The sequence below is a fragment of the Oncorhynchus keta genome, unplaced genomic scaffold (genome assembly GCF_023373465.1).
Source record: "Oncorhynchus keta strain PuntledgeMale-10-30-2019 unplaced genomic scaffold, Oket_V2 Un_contig_3767_pilon_pilon, whole genome shotgun sequence".
Taxonomy (NCBI): domain Eukaryota; kingdom Metazoa; phylum Chordata; class Actinopteri; order Salmoniformes; family Salmonidae; genus Oncorhynchus; species Oncorhynchus keta.
The window spans coordinates 17536-36979 of NW_026287419.1; the positions used below are offsets into that span (position 1 = coordinate 17536).

At 42.4% G+C, this 19444-nt stretch overlaps 1 protein-coding gene across 1 annotated transcript in view; it reads left to right on the plus strand.

Annotated features, from left to right (window-relative positions):
* The first annotated feature begins 371 nt into the window (after window positions 1-371).
* The window catches only part of LOC127924173 (cadherin-related family member 5-like), a 35158-nt gene continuing 16085 nt past the window's right edge, over window positions 372-19444 (plus strand). Inside the window, exons 1-4 of the mRNA XM_052508631.1 lie at window positions 372-574; window positions 16801-16973; window positions 17379-17444; window positions 19351-19440. Of these exons, the coding sequence (XP_052364591.1) occupies window positions 475-574; window positions 16801-16973; window positions 17379-17444; window positions 19351-19440 (429 nt within the window). The 5' untranslated portion in view covers window positions 372-474. The remainder of the gene's footprint in view (window positions 575-16800; window positions 16974-17378; window positions 17445-19350; window positions 19441-19444) is intronic.

Sequence of the window (19444 nt, forward strand, 5' to 3'; positions counted from 1 at the left end):
TATTCCCTATATAGTGGTACTACTATAGACCAGAGCCCTATTCCCTATATAGTGGTACTACTATAGACCAGAGCCCTATTCCCTATATAGTGGTACTACTATAGACCAGAGCCCTATTCCCTATATAGTACACTACTTTTAACCAGGGCCCTATTCCCTATATAGTGGTACTACTATAGACCAGAGCCCATAAGGAATAGGATGCCATTTCATACACTTCCAGTGTAACCGTCTTCAAGCAGCAAATCAGATGCAAGTATTTCAGTAGGAGGCTCGCAGGCCACTGTTGGCTCTTTAGGCAATAATATGACCCTAAGATGAAGTCACAGACATTGCAACTGTAGTCGACTCCCACACGTCAGGCAGGGCAACACAGACACAGCATTATGCCCAGTGAGTACCAACTGGTACCATCGTCTCCTCTCCTCGTCCTCTCTACGGACTTCATTTGTCGTGTCGTCTGAAAACCAGGACATGGAACTATATAATGTTCAAGGAAAACAGCAAACTGCAAATATCCTCCTGGGTTGTCTGGTGTTGTTTTCACTTTCTATACTTTGTCCAGCTGAGAAACGTGAGTAGTGATGGTTCTAGTGTGAGTAGTGATGGTTCTAGTGTGAGTAGTGATGGTTCTAGTGTGAGTAGTGATGGTTCTAGTGTGAGTAGTGATGGTTCTAGTGTGAGTAGTGATGGTTCTAGTGTGAGTAGTGATGGTTCTAGTGTGAGTAGTGATGGTTCTAGTGTGAGTAGTGATGGTTCTAGTGTGAGTAGTGATGGTTCTATTGTGAGTAGTGATGGTTCTAGTGTGAGTAGTGATGGTTCTAGTGTGAGTAGTGATGGTTCTAGTGTGAGTAGTGATGGTTCTAGTGTGAGTAGTGATGGTTCTAGTGTGAGTAGTGATGGTTCTAGTGAGTAGTGATGGTTCTATTGTGAGTAGTGATGGTTCTATTGTGAGTAGTGATGGTTCTAGTGTGAGTAGTGATGGTTCTAGTGTGAGTAGTGATGGTTCTAGTGTGAGTAGTGATGGTTCTAGTGTGAGTAGTGATGGTTCTAGTGTGAGTAGTGATGGTTCTAGTGTGAGTAGTGATGGTTCTAGTGTGAGTAGTGATGGTTCTAGTGTGAGTAGTGATGGTTCTATTGTGAGTAGTGATGGTTCTAGTGTGAGTAGTGATGGTTCTATTGTGAGTAGTGATGGTTGTAATTGTGAGTAGTGACGGTTCTATTGGCCGCTTCGGTCAGGTGGTTATCTTGGTCTGTTGTTGAGAGGGGTTGTGGATTGTTGTTTATTTTTTTAATAGGGGGATACACACAGTGTCCATCTTAGGCTCCACAGGCTGATTTGGTTAATTTGGTTTAAAGTGAATAAGTCTGCCTAGGACCAGTTCTTAACCCCCCTAAAGACATCCAGGATTATAGGACATTGATTGAACATTTCATAAGCTAAGAAAATGCATAATTAAACATGAATCAAACGCACTGTCCTCAAGCACAGTGCAATCTGACCTCTTATCAAAAATGGGTTTTATATATTGGTAACTACCTCTGTCAATGTTTCACGGGCCTTGTGGCCTGCACGTCATACTGACCACGGGGCCAGATTCTGGTTTAGGAAGTTATGCCTTTCCTCCACGCGCTAGCGGTGCGCAGGTCAACTGTTGGCTCATCCACCCGCCATTGCTGATAACGCATACGCAACCGCCAGACTCTATGTGATAAAGGGAAAATCTGAGACCCGCACCCAACCCTAACCCACTACTATACAACATGTGCTGTAGGCTACAGTCAGAGACAGCAGAAGGTTATTTTTAACAGGAGGTGCAGGATATTTTTAGTTGTTGCCTGATATAGATATGTTTCTGCTTATAATTTCCAGCATGTTGGTAGGCTATTTGTTAGTCAACTTGTCTGTAATTAGATGCAGATTCTCTTCTGTCATTTATAAATGGACCTAGAAGATTAAGTCAACACTTTTGCTCAACAGAATAATGTGATCGATAGAATGAATGATTCAATGCAGTTGAGATCGGTAAAGTTTTCTCCGTCATCTCTGATTCTTTCTCGGGAGCAAAGACCTTTAGGGACCAGCGATAAAATGCAATAATTATTTAAAAACGGGAAAGTTTTGCTGTGCAAAATGTCCACTTTCAACAGTTGGAAGGAAATAGAAATATGTGAAAACGACCAAACATGTTTCTGATAAGATTTCAGTTTGGCTTAGATGCATATTTTATGTGTTTGAAATAGTATGAGGTTTAATGATGCTGATAAAGACAGCACCTTCATCTTTAGAGATGGTCCCTAACCACGCTATCAGGTTTTATGATGCTGCAGTGAAAAGACAGCACCTTCACCTTTAGAGACGGTCCCTAACCACGCTATCAGGTTTTATGATGCTGATAAAGACAGCACCTTCACCTTTAGAGATGGTCCCTAACCACGTTATCAGGTTTTATGATGCTGATAAAGACAGCACCTTCACCTTTAGAGACGGTCCTAACTGAAAAGGTTTTATGATGCTGATAAAGACAGCACCTTCATCTTTAGAGACGGTCCCTAACCACGTTATTTTATGATGCTGATAAAGACAGCACCTTCATCTTTAGAGATGGTCCCTAACCACACTATCAGGTTTTATGATGCTGATAAAGACAGCACCTTTACCTTTAGAGATGGTCCCAAACCATGCTATCAGGTTTTATGATGCTGATAAAGACAGCACATTCACCTTTAGAGATGGTCCCTAACCATGTTATCAGGTTTTATGATGCTGATAAAGACAGCACATTTACCTTTAGAGACGGTCCCTAACCACGCTATCAGGTTTTATGATGCTGATAAAGACAGCACATTCACCTTTAGAGATGGTCCCTAACCACGCTATCAGGTTTTATGATGCTGATAAAGACAGCACATTCACCTTTAGAGACGGTCCCTAACCACGCTATCAGGTTTTATGATGCTGATAAAGACAGCACATTCACCTTTAGAGACGGTCCCTAACCACGCTATCAGGTTTTATGATGCTGATAAAGACAGCATCTCTACAGATGTTCCACTGTATGGCCAAAGGTATGTGGACACCCCTTGAAATGACTAGATTTGGCTATGTCAGCCACACCCATTGCTGACAGTTGTAAAATCGAACACACAGCCATACAATTAGGCATAGACAAACATTGGCAGTAGAATGGGCCGCACTGAAGAGCTCAGTCACTTTCAACGTGGAACCGTCATGCCAAGCCAGTTCGTCAAATTTCTGCCCTGCTAAAGAGCTAGGCTGTTGTTGTTATAGTGAAGTGGAAATGTCTAGGAGCAACAACGGCTCAACCGTGAAGTGGTAGGCCACACAAGCTGACAGGATAGGAACGCAGAGGGCTGAATCACCATAGCTCGTCAAAAATCATCTGTCCTCGGGTTGCAACACTCACCACCGACTGCCTCTGGAAGCAACGTCAACACAATAACTGTTTGTCGAGAGTTTCATGAAATGGGTTTCCATGGCTGAGCAGCCACACACAAGCCTAAGATCACCATGAGCAATGCCAAATGTTGGCTGGAGTGGTGTAAATCTTCACCATCATTGGACTCTGGAGCAGTGGAAACGCGTTCTCTGGAATGACGAATCTGGTAGTCTGATGGACGAATCAGGGTCTGGCGGATGCCAGGAGATCGCTATCTGCCCGAATGCATAGTGTCAACTGTAAAGTTTGGTGGAGGAGGAATAATGGTCAGGGGCTGTTTTTCATGGTTCAGGAGCTGCAGGATAGCCCCCAGGATACAATGATATTCTAGACGATTCTGTTCTTCCAACTTTGTGGCAACAGTTTGGGAAGGCCGTGTCTTGTTTCAGCATGACAATACCCCGTGCTTAAAGCAGGGGAGTCTCTTCTGTCATTACAGAAATGGTTTGTTGAGTAGTGGCCATGTAGTTTATCTAACTATGTATTTGTATGCTGAGTTTTCACATACCGTCAAGATGCTGAAAGAAAGAAATCATATTTCTCCACTCCTCTTCCCAAGTCAAAATGTAGCTTACATTTGGCGTAAGCCCATCGTTTTACTGCAAGAAATGCTGCAGGAGTAATATTAAGGCTATGCGAGAGGTTATAGACCTACAATCAGTGTCCAGATTTCAGTTGTTCATTTAACCCATCAGAACAGTAGACTACAGTTCCCTTGACAGGCCACAGGCATAAGAGTTCCCATTGTGTCACTGTCATAATTTGTATGCCTCACAATCATCACACATAACACTGCTAGCTGGGAAAATAATGTACAATGTATGTAATAAACCCTTGAATTGACTGATGTCTGGGGGACTTTCAGCAGAAGTCAGGTCACCTCAGCTGACTCAATATTATTTTCTTCATTCATATTATTATTATTATTTGTGGTTTTTGATGTTGAATAATTTATTTTCTAACCTTGAATGTGAAGTTCATTCTTTTCTTTTGTTGTTGTCATTGTTTTATGATAATAGAGAGGAGGATGGGGGTGTTCCTGTTTGGGGAGGGAGGGGCTGTTCCTGTGTTGGGGAGGGGGTGTTCCTGTGTTGGGGAGGGAGGGGGTGTTCCTGTGTTGGGGAGGGATGGGGGTGTTCCTGTGTTGGGGAGGGAGGGGGCTGTTCCTGTGTTGGGGATAAAGGGTGTTCCTGTGTTGGGGAGGGAGGGGGTGTTCCTGTGTTGGGGAGGGATGGGGGTGTTATGTGTTGGGGGAGGGGGAGGGGGTGTTCCTGTGCTGGGAGGGAGGGGCACATTGTTCCTGTTGGGGAGGGACGGTTTGGGACTCCCGTGTAGCATGGGTTTTGTGATGCTGGAAAGAAGCACATTTATCCTTTTGCGGATTGTTCCCTGTAATATCAGGTTTTATGATGTAAAACAACATTTAAAAACAGCTGCTTCACTGCTTTCATCCCTCTTTTACCACCAAATCATTCCCAAGGTTTTGACTGCTTCTCTGGTCCTCTCTTCTATAACATTAGACTACTGTTCTGGTCCTTCTTGCTATAACATTAGACTACTGTTCTGGTCCCTCTTCTATAACATCAGACTACTGTTCTGGACACTCCTTCTATAACAAAGACTACTGTTCTGGTCCTATCTATAACATTAGACTACTGTTCTGGTCTTCTCTTCTATAACATCAGACTACTGTTCTGGTCTCCTTCATAACATTAGACTACTGTTCTGGTCCTCTCTTCTATAACATTAGACTACTGTTCTGGTCCTCCTTCTATAACATTAGACTACTGTTCTGGTCCCTTCTATAACAGACTACTGTTCTGGTTCTCTTATAGTGAAGAGAACTGTTCTAGGTCCTCTCTTCTATAACATCAGACTACTGTTCTGGCCTCTCTTCTATAATATTAGACTACTGTTCTGGTCCTCTCTATAACATCATCTGTCCTCGGGTTTCTAAACATTAGACTACTGTTCTGGTCCTCTCTTCTATAACATTAGACTACTGTTCTGGTCCTCTTTCTATGAAATGGACTACTGTTCTGGTCCCTCTTCTATAGCCATAAGACTACTGTTCTGGTCTTCTCTTCTATAACATTAGACTACTGTTCTGGTTCTTCTATAATATTAGACTACTGTTCTGGTCCTCTCTTCTATAATATTAGACTACTGTTCTGGTCCTCTCTTCTATAATATTAGACTACTGTTCTGGTCCTCTCTTCATAGTGTTAACTGTAAGTTTGGTGGAGGAGGAATAATGTTCTGGTCCTCTCTTTATAACATTAGACTACTGTTCTGGTCTTCCTTCAGGATAACATTGATATTCTGGTCGATTCTCTTCTTCCAACATTAGGCTACAGTTTGGTCCTCTCGTTCTTGTTTCAGCATGTTCAATACCCCTTCTATAACATTAGACTACTGTTCTGGTTTCTTGATATTAGACTACTGTTCTAGTTTATCTTCTATAACATTTGTATGCTGGTTTTCATATACCGTTTCAAGATGCTGAAAGAAAGAAATCTACTGTTCTGGTCCTCCTCTTCTAGTCAAAATTAGCTTATGGCTGGTCCTCTCTTCGTTTTACTGCAAGAAATGCTGCAGGAGTTAATATTAGGCTATGCTGGTCCTCTCTTTATAGACCTACAATCAGTGTCAGATTTCAGTTGTTCATTTAACCCATCAGACTACAGTTCTGGTTCCCTTCTAGGCCACAGGTCACAGGCATGTTCTGAAGTTCCCATTGTGTCACTGTCGAATTTGTATAGGCCTCACAATCATCAACATAACACTGCTAGCTGGGAAAATATTGTACAATGTATGTAATAAACCCTTTGAATTGACTGATGTTCTGGGGGACTTTCAGCAGCATCTGTCACCTCTTCTGACTCAATATTATTTTCTTCATTCATATTATTATTATTATTTCTGGTTTTTCGTTGAATAATTTATTTTCTAACTTCTTGAATGTAGTTCATTCTTTTCTTGTCTTCTCTTCTATAAGAGAGCTAATAACGGTAGGGAGGGGTGTTCCTGTGTTGGGGAGGGAGGGGTGTTCCTGTGGTTGGGGAGGGAGGGGGTGTTCCTGTGTTGGGGAACATTAGGACTACTGTTCCTGTGTTTGGGAGGGAGGGGTGTTCCTGTGTTCTATAACATTAGACTACTGTTCAGGGTTTTTCTACGATGTGCTGCCGTGTAGCATGGTGTTTTGTGTAGCATGGTGTTCTGGTCCTCTCTTCTATAACATTAGACTACTGTTCTGGTCTTCTCTTCTATAACATTAGACTACTGTTCTGGTCCTCTCTTCTATAACATAAGACTACTGTTCTGGTCCTCTCTTCTATAACATTAGACTACTGTTCTGGTCTTCTCTTCTATAACATTAGACTACTGTTCTGGTCCTCTCTTCTATAACATAAGACTACTGTTCTGGTCCTCTCTTCTATAACATTAGACTACTGTTCTGGTCCTCTCTTCTATAACATTAGACTACTGTTCTGGTCTTCTCTTCTATAACATTAGACTACTGTTCTGGTCCTCTCTTCTATAACATTAGACTACTGTTCTGGTCCTCTCTTCTATAACATTAGACTACTGTTCTGGTCCTCTCTTCTATAACATTAGACTACTGTTCTGGTCCTCTCTTCTATAAGATTAGACTACTGTTCTGGTCCTCTCTTCTATAACATTAGACTACTGTTCTGGTCCTCTCTTCTATAACATTAGACTACTGTTCTGGTCCTCTCTTCTATAACATTAGACTACTGTTCTGGTCCTCTCTTCTATAACATTAGACTACTTCTCTGGTCCTCTCTTCTATAACATTAGACTACTGTTCTGGTCCTCTCTTCTATAACATTAGACTACTGTTCTGGTCCTCTCTTCTATACCATTAGACTACTGTTCTGGTCCTCTCTTCTATACCATTAGACTACTGTTCTGGTCCTCTCTTCTATACCATTAGACTACTGTTCTGGTCCTCTCTTCTATACCATTAGAATACTGTTCTGGTCCTCTCTTCTATACCATTAGACTACTGTTCTGGTCCTCTCTTCTATACCATTAGACTACTGTTCTGGTCCTCTCTTCTATAACATTAGACTTCTTCTCTGGGCCTCCCAACTCTTTATTTTTAACTCTACATTCCGCAGCTTTTCACTTATTTAATTAAACTCTGACATTGTTCTTTTAAACTCTGTGGATCTACATTAACCTTTTATTCCCGTCCCATAAGCCTTTGGCAATAAGATATGTAGGCTATTTGGTGCGCGGGAAGTTTAGGCTTAAATAGGCTACTAATCATGCCTGTTAGCCGAAACTAATGAACGAAAAACCTCAATGTAGCCTATAGATATATATTGCACAATAATTCTACATTTATGGATTTTTTAAAAGGTTTTGTTTTCTCTTTATTCAACCCGCTCGCCACCCACCCGGCCTTGATCCACACAATATTCCATAACCCTAAACACACCCGCCCCGCGGACAACCCGGAGACTGCGGGGTTATGCGGTTATGAGTAAACCGCCGCATCACGCCTTTCCTTCTCGCTTCTCCATAGCTGATATTCAGACCTACCTTATGAAGGTGCGTAATTAACGGGGTTTTGCAGGTATGGATCCCTTGCGCTTGCTGAATAAAAAAACGTAGGCCTAATTCAATAACTGAAAAGCCTCACAACTTGCTGGTCAACATATTGTCTCATGGAGTTTTAATTCGATAAGGGTTTTCAGTACATTTATCTTAAGCCATCCCCTTAAATAGTTATTTAACCCATGGTAATGTTGGACGCCTCGTGTATATACAATTAGAATAGGGAGAATAGTGAATAGTTTACAATAGTAGGCTATGCCGTCGTCTATTGCCTGCACTAACCATGGAACTGTGGGATTGCACAGCCAAGTATCGCCCCATGTGTGTCGGGCTCAAACTGTTACGTCTTGGTCTGCCCTCCGTTCCATAACGATTTAAATAGACTACATGCACTGGCATAACGCTGCTTCTCTCGTCCCCCGCAAGGTGTAGACTGCTGATCGCTGTCCATGGTGCTGAAATTGCGACATGTCTATACGGCTGCGCAGCCTAATCGAATCGATCACAGGACTTGTTTGGTGCCAAGGCTTCGCTTCGTTTTAGCTAATGGGTAAATGTTTATTGGTAGACCTATTTGTTCGTCATTTCCTCTTAAATCCTAACAGTACACGAAGCTCTACAGGGTGTCCCAATGCTGACATTTTTAGACTGTTGCCCGGTGGCAGAGGTGGAACAAGTACTCAAATTGTCATACTTGAGTAAAAGTAAAGATACTTTAATAGAAAATGACTCAAGTAAAAGTGAAAGTAACCTAGTAAAATACTACTTGAGAAAAAATCTAAAAGTATCAGATTTGAAATGTACTTAAGTACAGAGGTGGAAAAAGTACTACATTGTTATACTTGAGTACAAGTATGAAGTAAAAGTCACTGCTACTCATCAAATTCCTGACATTTAGTAAACCACACGGCACAATTTTATTTTTATATATATATTTTTTGGCAGTCAGGGTCACACTCCAACACTCAGACATCATTTACAAAGGAAGCTTTTATATTGAGTGAATTCACCAGATCAGAGGCAGTAGGGACGACCAGGGACGTTATCTTGATGAGTGTGTGAATTTTACCGTTTTTCCTGTCCTGCTAATCACTCAAATTGTAACTCGTACTTTTGGGTGTCAGGGAAAATGTATGGAGTAAAAGGTACATCATTTTATTTAGGAATGTAGTGAAGTAAAAGTAGTCAAACATAAAAAAAATAGTAAAGTAAAGTACAGATTCCCCAAAATACTACTTAAGTACTTTACACCACTACACAGTGGCAATAATGTAATTACTTGTTAAGTCAATAAAGTTTGGAATTGAAATATTGCAGATTATAAAATAATTGGTTGTTGCAGCAGCATACTGATCAGCTACCAATATATATATATATTTTTTTCATAGGATATACAGCAACTGTCCTGTATAAGCTTCCTGAACCTGCATGACATGAGCCGTCCTCGCGCTCTCTCCCATCTTGAATAGAACGTTGTTGTGCGTAAAACCAGTCAATTAATGGCAAATAATAGAGTCAGTTACCCTCAAAACACTAGTTTACTAGGTATTGTTTCATTATGCAGTGTACTATCTACAGCTATACACAGTGTTTATAAACTCTTTATCAAAGTAACATCTCAAATAGCCTAACAATAAGGGGGAAAGTAGTCTGCTTGAGGATACTGTACTTTCAGACACTATTTATGGTTGAACTCCACGGGTTTTGTCTGGCTAATATCCTTAACAAATGAGCGAAATTCAATTGAATTAAATCACATTTAATCCACCACGGCCTGTCGGCCCAAGTTCCCGACCCAACTGTTTTCTATGCTGAGTATTGCAAACCCAGACATTCCTGAGACATTGGGCATTATATGTCCATTGCGCTGCACATAATTCTAATGAATTGTTGGATGATGGATGCCAAGATATACCAGAGATAAGGGACCGTTGATATTGTAACCACACAACTCAAACGCCGGTTCACCAGTAGCCTATGAACGAAATTACAAACAACTTTATTGTTGTTGTTCAAGCCCTCAAGAACTGTTGTCTGCTAAAGATTATGGTCTGTTCGCATCTGCAAATGTATGGGCTTTCCAGTACCCAGACGACCTGTCCCAAGAGCTTCCTATAGAGTTCATCTATTTCCAGTACCCAGACGACCTGTCCCAAGAGCTTCCTATAGAGTTCATCTATTTCCAGTACCCAGACGACCTGTCCCAAGAGCTTCCTATAGAGTTCATCTATTTCCAGTACCCAGACGACCTGTCCCAAGAGCTTCCTATAGAGTTCATCTATTTCCAGTACCCAGACGACCTGTCCCAAGAGCTTCCTATAGAGTTCATCTATTTCCAGTACCCAGACGACCTGTCCCAAGAGCTTCCTATAGAGTTCATCTATTTCCAGTAGCCAGACGACCTGTCCCAAGAGCTTCCTATAGAGTTAATCTATTTCCAGTAGCCAGACGACCTGTCCCAAGAGCTTCCTATAGAGTTCATCTATTTCCGTAACGTGTTGAGAGCGGGAATGAAGGAGAATGCGAGGCTCAAGTAGATGGTACAGAATAGAAGATAAATACTGTATTTGAAGAACAACTCCGGTCTGCCCATGTTCCCTGATGTTGCTATGGCAACCAAGCAGGTTTTTGTTTACCTTCCCTGTATTTGTTGCTTCTGCGAAGAGATCTGTTCTCTAAATTGAAACTCATTAAAGAACTACATATGAAACATTAAGCTCTGGGTCTGATATGCGCTGTTGAACACCTGAGTAAACTCTGCTCATTACACTGGCGCCGTCGTAGTCTTGACCACGACATATATTCACCGATACCCCCTTATACTTTCAATCAGTTTATTTTTTATTTTTCACCTTTTCAGTCACATTCCTGAAGCCCAATAAACAAACAAACACTTAGCTCTCTAGTACATATGGACATTAAAAACGTTAATGAATGACTTGTTGGAGGGCTACTCTCAAAATGATTTATTATACAAAATATAAAACATAGATATCGATGACAGGAGCGTGTGCCCCCAGACCTCGTGGGTCTCCCACCGTGCGGGTAACGCCTGTGGGTCCTTCTTTTGTGACGTCATCCTCCGTCACTAATGATCCTCAGCAACAACCACAAGGCCACGAGGCAAATGAAGGTAAACGAAACAATGGAATTAAATGGAATGGTAATGTCGGCTACATACCAACTGAAGGAACTAACAGTTTAATTTTAGTGTGTTTATTACGCCTACAGACTGTTGATACTGATAATGGCTATTATTTGACGTGATAGGAGATAGAGAAAGTCGGGGTTGCCTATAATTAAGACATTCGAGAGTGCCCATCCCCGCAAGTTAAAAGGTCATATAAAAGGTCATTTAAATTGTGCATAATGACACAGCCTTTCATTAACTTTATTGTGGGAAAGTTGATGCTTCAGTTTGTTGCCATATGACTGGTTTCACATTTGTCTCTTGGGATTATTAGGTCAAATAAATATAAAGAGAAGTGTCATTTCTATTTACAATCCCCTTGTCCAAACGGGATTACTCATTTACCTAGCTCTTATCAATAGCTCTTATAAATAGCTCTTATCAATAGCTCTTATCAATAGCTCTTATCAATAGCTCTTATCAATAGCTCTTATCAATAGCTCTTATCAATAGCTCTTATCAATAGCTCTGATCAATAGCTCTTATCAATAGCTCTTATAAATAGCTCTTATCAATAGCTCTTATCAATAGCTCTTATCAATAGCTCTTATCAATAGCTCTTATCAATAGCTCTTATCAATAGCTCTTATCAATAGCTCTTATCAATAGCTCTTAGCTCTGATCATCAATCAATAGCTCTTATCAATAGCTCTTATCAATAGCTCTTATCAATAGCTCTTATCAATAGCAATAGCTTGATCAATAGCTCTTATCAATAGCTCTGATCAATAGCTCTTATCAATAGCTCTGATCAATAGCTCTTATCAATAGCTCTGATCAATAGCTCTGATATATAGCTCTGATCAGGTTGTAAATTACAGTGCGTGGAGAATGGTGCTATTTATATATAGAGAAAAAAAAGTATATTCTTTTTCCACTTGGAGCTGACAGGTTCGCTAGACCTTATTCATGGTTTCCTGGCGCATAAAGGTGGTGGAATTCTGAGGGAATTAAGTAGAGGTCAGAATACAGTGTAGATACATCTACACCTTCTACCACACCTTCATTAATACAGTGTATCTGTAGACACGCCTCCATTAATACAGTGTATCTGTAGACACGCCTCCTCCACTACACCCCCATTAATACAGTGTATCTATAGACACGCCCCCTCCACCACACCTCCATTAATACAGTGTATCTATAGACACTCCTCCACTACACCTCCCCTCCACCACACCCCATTAATACAGTGTATCTATAGACACACCTCCTCCACCACACCTCCATTAATACAGTGTATCTGTAGACACACCTCCTCCACCACACCTCCATTAATACAGTGTATCTATAGACACACCTCCTCCACCACACCTCCATTAATACAGTGTATCTATAGACACACCTCCTCCACCACACCTCCATTAATACAGTGTATCTATAGACACACCTCCTCCACTACACCTCCATTAATACAGTGTATCTATAGACACACCTCCTCCACCACACCTCCATTAATACAGTGTATCTATAGACACACCCTCCACCACACCCCATTAATACAGTGTATCTGTAGATACACCTCCTCCACCACCTCCATTAATACAGTGTATCTATAGACACACCTCCTCCACCACACCTCCATTAATACAGTGTATCTATAGACACGCCCCCTCCACCACACCTCCATTAATACAGTGTATCTGTAGACACACCTCCTCCACCACACCTCCATTAATACAGTGTATCTGTAGACACACCTCCTCCACCACACCTCCATTAATACAGTGTATCTATAGACACACCTCCTCCACCACACCTCCATTAATACAGTGTATCTATAGACACGCCCCCTCCACCACACCTCCATTAATACAGTGTATCTATAGACACACCTCCTCCACCACACCTCCATTAATACAGTGACACACCTCCTCCACCACACCTCCATTAATACAGTGTATCTATAGACACACCTCCTCCACTACACCTCCATTAATACAGTGTATCTATAGACACACCTCCTCCACCACACCTCCATTAATACAGTGTATCTATAGACACGCCTCCTCCACACCTCCATACACCTCCATTAATACAGTGTATCTATAGACACGCCCTCCACCACACCCCCATTAATACAGTGTATCTGTAGCCACACCCCTCCACTACACTTTCTGAATACAGTGTATCTATAGACACACCTCCTCCACCACACCTCCATTAATACAGTGTATGTTACCTTTAGACATCCCTCCACCACACCTCCATTAATACAGTGTATCTATAGACACCCCCTCCACCACACCCCCATTAATACAGTGTACAGTCTGTACAGTTTCTATAGACACCTGTATACAGTGTATCTGTTTGACCACCACACCTCTGTACAGTTTCTCACACCTCCATTATACAGTGTATCTATAGACATCTCCCTCCACCACACCTGTAATACAGTGTTTGACACATCTATCACTGTACACCCCTCCACCACACCCCATTAATACAGTGTATCTTAGACACACCTCCTCCACTACACCTCTAATACAGTGTATCTATAGACCCCTCCATCTGTGTCCATCAATACACATGTATCTCAGTAGACAGTTTCTCCCACACCCCTTATACAGTGTGTCTGTTAGACACCTCTCCACTACACCTCCCCTTAATACAGTGTATCTATAGACACACACCTCCTCAGTCTGTACAGTGTCTCCTGTGACACCCCTTTATCTGTGTCTGTTTGACATCTCTCTCAGTCTGTACAGTTTCTCCTGACCCCTGTATCTGTGTCTGTTTCCACATCTCCTCCAGTCTGTACAGTTTCTCCTGACCCTGTATCTGTGTCTGTTTGACATCTCTCTCAGTCTGTACAGTTTCTCCTTAACCCCTGTATCTGTGTCTGTTTGACATCTCTCTCAGTCTGTACAGTTTCTCCTGACCCCTGTATCTGTGTCTGTTTCACATCTCTCAGTCTGTACAGTTTCTCCTGACCCTGTATCTGTGTCTGTTTGACATCTCTCTCAGTCTGTACAGTTTCTCCTGACCCCTGTATCTGTGTCTGTTTGACATCTCTCTCAGTCTGTACAGTTTCTCCTGACCCCTGTATCTGTGTCTGTTTGACATCTCTCTCAGTCTGTACAGTTTCTCCTGACCCTGTATCTGTGTCTGTTTGACATCTCTCTCAGTCTGTACAGTTTCTCCTGACCCCTGTATCTGTGTCTGTTTGACATCTCTCTCAGTCTGTACAGTTTCTCCTGACCCCTGTATCTGTGTCTGTTTGACATCTCTCAGTCTGTACAGTTTCTCCTGACCCCTGTATCTGTGTCTGTTTGACATCTCTCTCAGTCTGTACAGTTTCTCCTGACCCCTGTATCTGTGTCTGTTTGACATCTCTCTCAGTCTGTACAGTTTCTCCTGACCCCTGTATCTGTGTCTGTTTGACATCTCTCTCAGTCTGTACAGTTTCTCCTGACCCCTGTATCTGTGTCTGTTTGACATCTCTCTCAGTCTGTACAGTTTCTCCTGACCCCTGTATCTGTGTCTGTTTCACATCTCTCTCAGTCTGTACAGTTTCTCCTGACCCTGTATCTGTGTCTGTTTGACATCTCTCTCAGTCTGTACAGTTTCTCCTGACCCCTGTATCTGTGTCTGTTTGACATCTCTCTCAGTCTGTACAGTTTCTCCTGACCCCTGTATCTGTGTCTGTTTGACATCTCTCTCAGTCTGTACAGTTTCTCCTGACCCCTGTATCTGTGTCTGTTTCACATCTCTCTCAGTCTGTACAGTTTCTCCTGACCCCTGTATCTGTGTCTGTTTGACATCTCTCTCAGTCTGTACAGTTTCTCCTGACCCCTGTATCTGTGTCTGTTTGACATCTCTCTCAGTCTGTACAGTTTCTCCTGACCCCTGTATCTGTGTCTGTTTGACATCTCTCTCAGTCTGTACAGTTTCTCCTGACCCCTGTATCTGTGTCTGTTTGACATCTCTCTCAGTCTGTACAGTTTCTCCTGACCCCTGTATCTGTGTCTGTTTGACATCTCTCTCAGTCTGTACAGTTTCTCCTCTCTCAGTCTGTAAAAAGCACAGTTTCTCCTGACCCCTGTATCTGTGTCTGTTTCACATCTCTCTCAGTCTGTACAGTTTCTCCTGACCCCTGTGTTCTGTGTCTGTTTGACATCTCTCTCAGTCTGTACAGTTTCTCCTGACCCCTGTATCACCTGGGGTGTCTGTTTGACATCTCTCAGTCTGTACAGTTTCTCCTGACCCCTGTATCTGTGTCTGTTTCACATCTCTCTCAGTCTGTACAGCAAGGAGTCCTCCTGTCAGGTATCCTGTGACTGTTTCACATCTCTCCTCAGTCTGTACAGTTTCTCCTGACCCCTGTATCTGTGTCTGTTTCACATCTCTCTCAGTCTGTGTACAGTTTCTCCTGACCCCTGTATCTGTGTCTGCATACATCTCTCTCAGTCTGTACAGTTTCTCCTGACCCCTGTATCTGTGTCTGTTTGACATCTCTTTGATACAGCACAGTCTTCAACCAGTCTGTACAGTTTCAACCTGACCCCTGTATCTGTGTCTGTTTCACATCTCTCTCAGTCTGTACAGTTTCTCCTGACCCCTGTATCTGTGTCTGTTTGACATCTCTCTCAGTCTGTACAGTTTCTCCTGACCCCTGTATCTGTGTCTGTTTGACATCTCTCTCAGTCTGTACAGTTTCTCCTGACCCTGTATCTGTGTCTGTTTGACATCTCTCTCAGTCTGTACAGTTTCTCCTGACCCCTGTATCTGTGTCTGTTTCACATCTCTCTCAGTCTGTACAGTTTCTCCTGACCCCTGTATCTGTGTCTGTTTCACATCTCTCTCAGTCTGTACAGTTTCTCCTGACCCCTGTATCTGTGTCTGTTTGACATCTCTCTCAGTCTGTACAGTTTCTCCTGACCCCTGTATCTGTGTCTGTTTGACATCTCTCTCAGTCTGTACAGTTTCTCCTGACCCCTGTATCTGTGTCTGTTTCACATCTCTCTCAGTCTGTACAGTTTCTCCTGACCCCTGTATCTGTGTCTGTTTGACATCTCTCTCAGTCTGTACAGTTTCTCCTGACCCCTGTATCTGTGTCTGTTTCACATCTCTCTCAGTCTGTACAGTTTCTCCTGACCCCTGTATCTGTGTCTGTTTGACATCTCTCTCAGTCTGTACAGTTTCTCCTGACTCCTGTATCTGTGTCTGTTTGACATCTCTCAGTCTGTACAGTTTCTCCTGACCCCTGTATCTGTGTCTGTTTCACATCTCTCTCAGTCTGTACAGTTTCTCCTGACTCCTGTATCTGTGTCTGTTTGACATCTCTCTCAGTCTGTACAGTTTCTCCTGACCCCTGTATCTGTGTCTGTTTCACATCTCTCTCAGTCTGTACAGTTTCTCCTGACCCCTGTACCTGTGTCTGTTTCACATCTCTCTCAGTCTGTACAGTTTCTCCTGACCCCTGTACCTGTGTCTGTTTGACATCTCTCTCAGTCTGTACAGTTTCTCCTGACCCCTGTATCTGTGTCTGTTTCACATCTCTCTCAGTCTGTACAGTTTTTCCTGACCCCTCTATCTGTGTCTGTTTCACATCTCTCTCAGTCTGTACAGTTTCTCCTGACCCCGTGTCTATAAAAGAGAACAGCACTGTGGACGTTCTAGTAGCCAGAATCACCTGTAGTGACGATGTTCAGCTGACCGTCACGGAGAACCCTGCGGAGGCGTTCTACCTGCGGGGGACGGACCTCATCGCCAAGAGAGGACTGGACTTTGAGGTGAGAGCTCAGGGGGCAATGTATCAAGCTGATCTAGGATCAGTTTTGCTTTGTAGAATAGAAAGAATACAAGCTGGGGGGGCTGATCCTGGATCAGAACTTCTATTCTGAGACACTTGATACGTACAGCGTCAGAACTTAACATCCATAGCAATTTTTAACATGTCACAAAGTGGATTTATTTTAAAACTGTGTTTTCTTCTTGGACAAGTTCAGCTAGTGTTGTGAGGTATGGCTTGCATGCCGACTGCAAAGTAGTTGGCCTGGAACATTGCCATGAACTGACTCAGTTACGGGGGGGTCAAAGGTCATTTTTCCTTTGACAAAAAAGAAAGGTCGAGGGTCAATGAGGCATTCTGTCTGTGGTGTGAAATAACAGCTGCTGCATTTGTGTTCGTTTCCTAGTCTCTGCCCCGTGTGGATGATGCTCTGTGGGTCAGGGTGCGCTGCAACAGAACTGGCTCCAGATCAGTGAGTAGTAGTGATGACATGTCTCATGGTCATGGGTTATGTCCCAAATTGTACCTTATAGGGCTCTGGCCTATAGTAGTACCACTATATAGGGAATAGTGTTCTGGTCTATAGTAGTACCACTATATAGGGAATAGGGCTCTGGTCTATAGTAGTACCACTATATAGGGAATAGGGCTCTGGTCTATAGTAGTACCACTATATAGGGAATAGGAGGGAATAGGGAATAGGGCTCTGGTCTATAGTAGTACCACTATATAGGGAATAGGGCTCTAGTAGTCTATAGTAGTACCACTATATAGGGAATAGGGCTCTGGTCTATAGTAGTACCACTATATAGGAATAGGACTCTGGTCTATAGTAGTACCACTATATAGGGAATAGTGCCCTGGTCTATAGTAGTACCACTATATAGGGAATAGGGCTCTGGTCTATAGTAGTACCACTATATAGGGAATAGGGCTCTGGTCTATAGTAGTACCACTATATAGGGAATAGGGCTCTGGTCTATAGTAGTACCACTATATAGGGAATAGGGCTTTGGTCTATAGTAGTACCACTATATAGGGAATAGGTCTATAGGTGCCACTATATAGGGAATAGGGCTCTGGTCTATAGTAGTACCACTATATAGGGAATAGAACTACTGGTCAAGTAGTACCACTATATAGGGAATAGGACTCTGGTCTATAGTAGTACCACTATAGGAATAGGACTCTGGTCTATAGTACATCAAGTACCACTTAGGGAATAGGGCTCTGGTCTATAGTAGTAAATATAGGGAATAGGGCTCTGGTCTATAGTAAAATAGGAATAGGGTTCTGGTCTATAGTAGTACCACTATAATAGGGAAAGGTCTCTGGTCTATAGTAGTACCACTATATAGGGAATAGGGCTCTGGTCTATAGTAGTACCACTATATAGGGAATAGGGCTTTGGTCTATAGTAGTGAATAGGACTCTGGTCTATAGTAATGCCACTATATAGGGAATAGGGCTCTGGTCTATAGTAGTACCACTATATAGGGAATAGGACTCTGGTCTATAGTAGTACCACTATATAGGGAATAGTGCCCTGGTCTATAGTAGTACCACTATATAGGGAATAGGGCCCTGGTCTATAGTAGTACCACTATATAGGAATAGGGCTCTGGTCTACAGTAGTACCACTATATAGGGAATAGGGCTCTAGTCTATAGTAGTACCACTATATAGGGAATATCTGGTCCAGGTAGTACCACTATATAGGGAATAGGCTCTGGTCTATAGACCTATATAGGGAATAGGGCTCTGGTCTATAGTAGTACTATAGGGAATAGGGCTCTGGTCTATAGTAGTACCACTATATAGGGAATAGGGCTCTGGTCTATAGTAGTACCACTATATAGGGAATAGGCTCTGGTCTAAAGTAGTACCACTATATAGGGAATAGGGCTCTAGGTGAGGGAGGGCTCTTCTATAGTAGTACTATGTACTGGTCTAAAGTAGTACCACTATATAGGGAATAGGGCTCTAGTCTATAGTAGTACCACTATATAGGGAATGAGAGGGCTCTAGTCTATAGTAGTACCACTATATAGGGAATAGGGCTCTAGTCTATAGTAGTACCACTATATAGAATAGGGCTCTGGTCTATAGCAGTACCACTATATAGGGAATAGGGCTCTAGTCTATAGTGTACACTATATAGGGAATAGGACTCTGGAATCCTAAGCTCAGTCGGTCTCTCTATTTCTGGGCTGTGCCTGTCAGGTCAAACCATATTTCTGTTCTCTCATGGGTGAAGAACAATGTATAACATATCTGGTTGCTTTCACATCAAGTCTTCAACTCTAAAAAATAAGTAGGTTCTATAAAATGCTTTGCTGCTTTCAAATGCCAACTAATACGATTCACTCTTTTCTAAGGTGAACGTGTCTGTTGAAGTTTTCATTGAAAATGTGAACGATAATCCTCCAAACTTCGCTCAGAGTCATTACGTTCTCCAGGTGAATGAGGTGA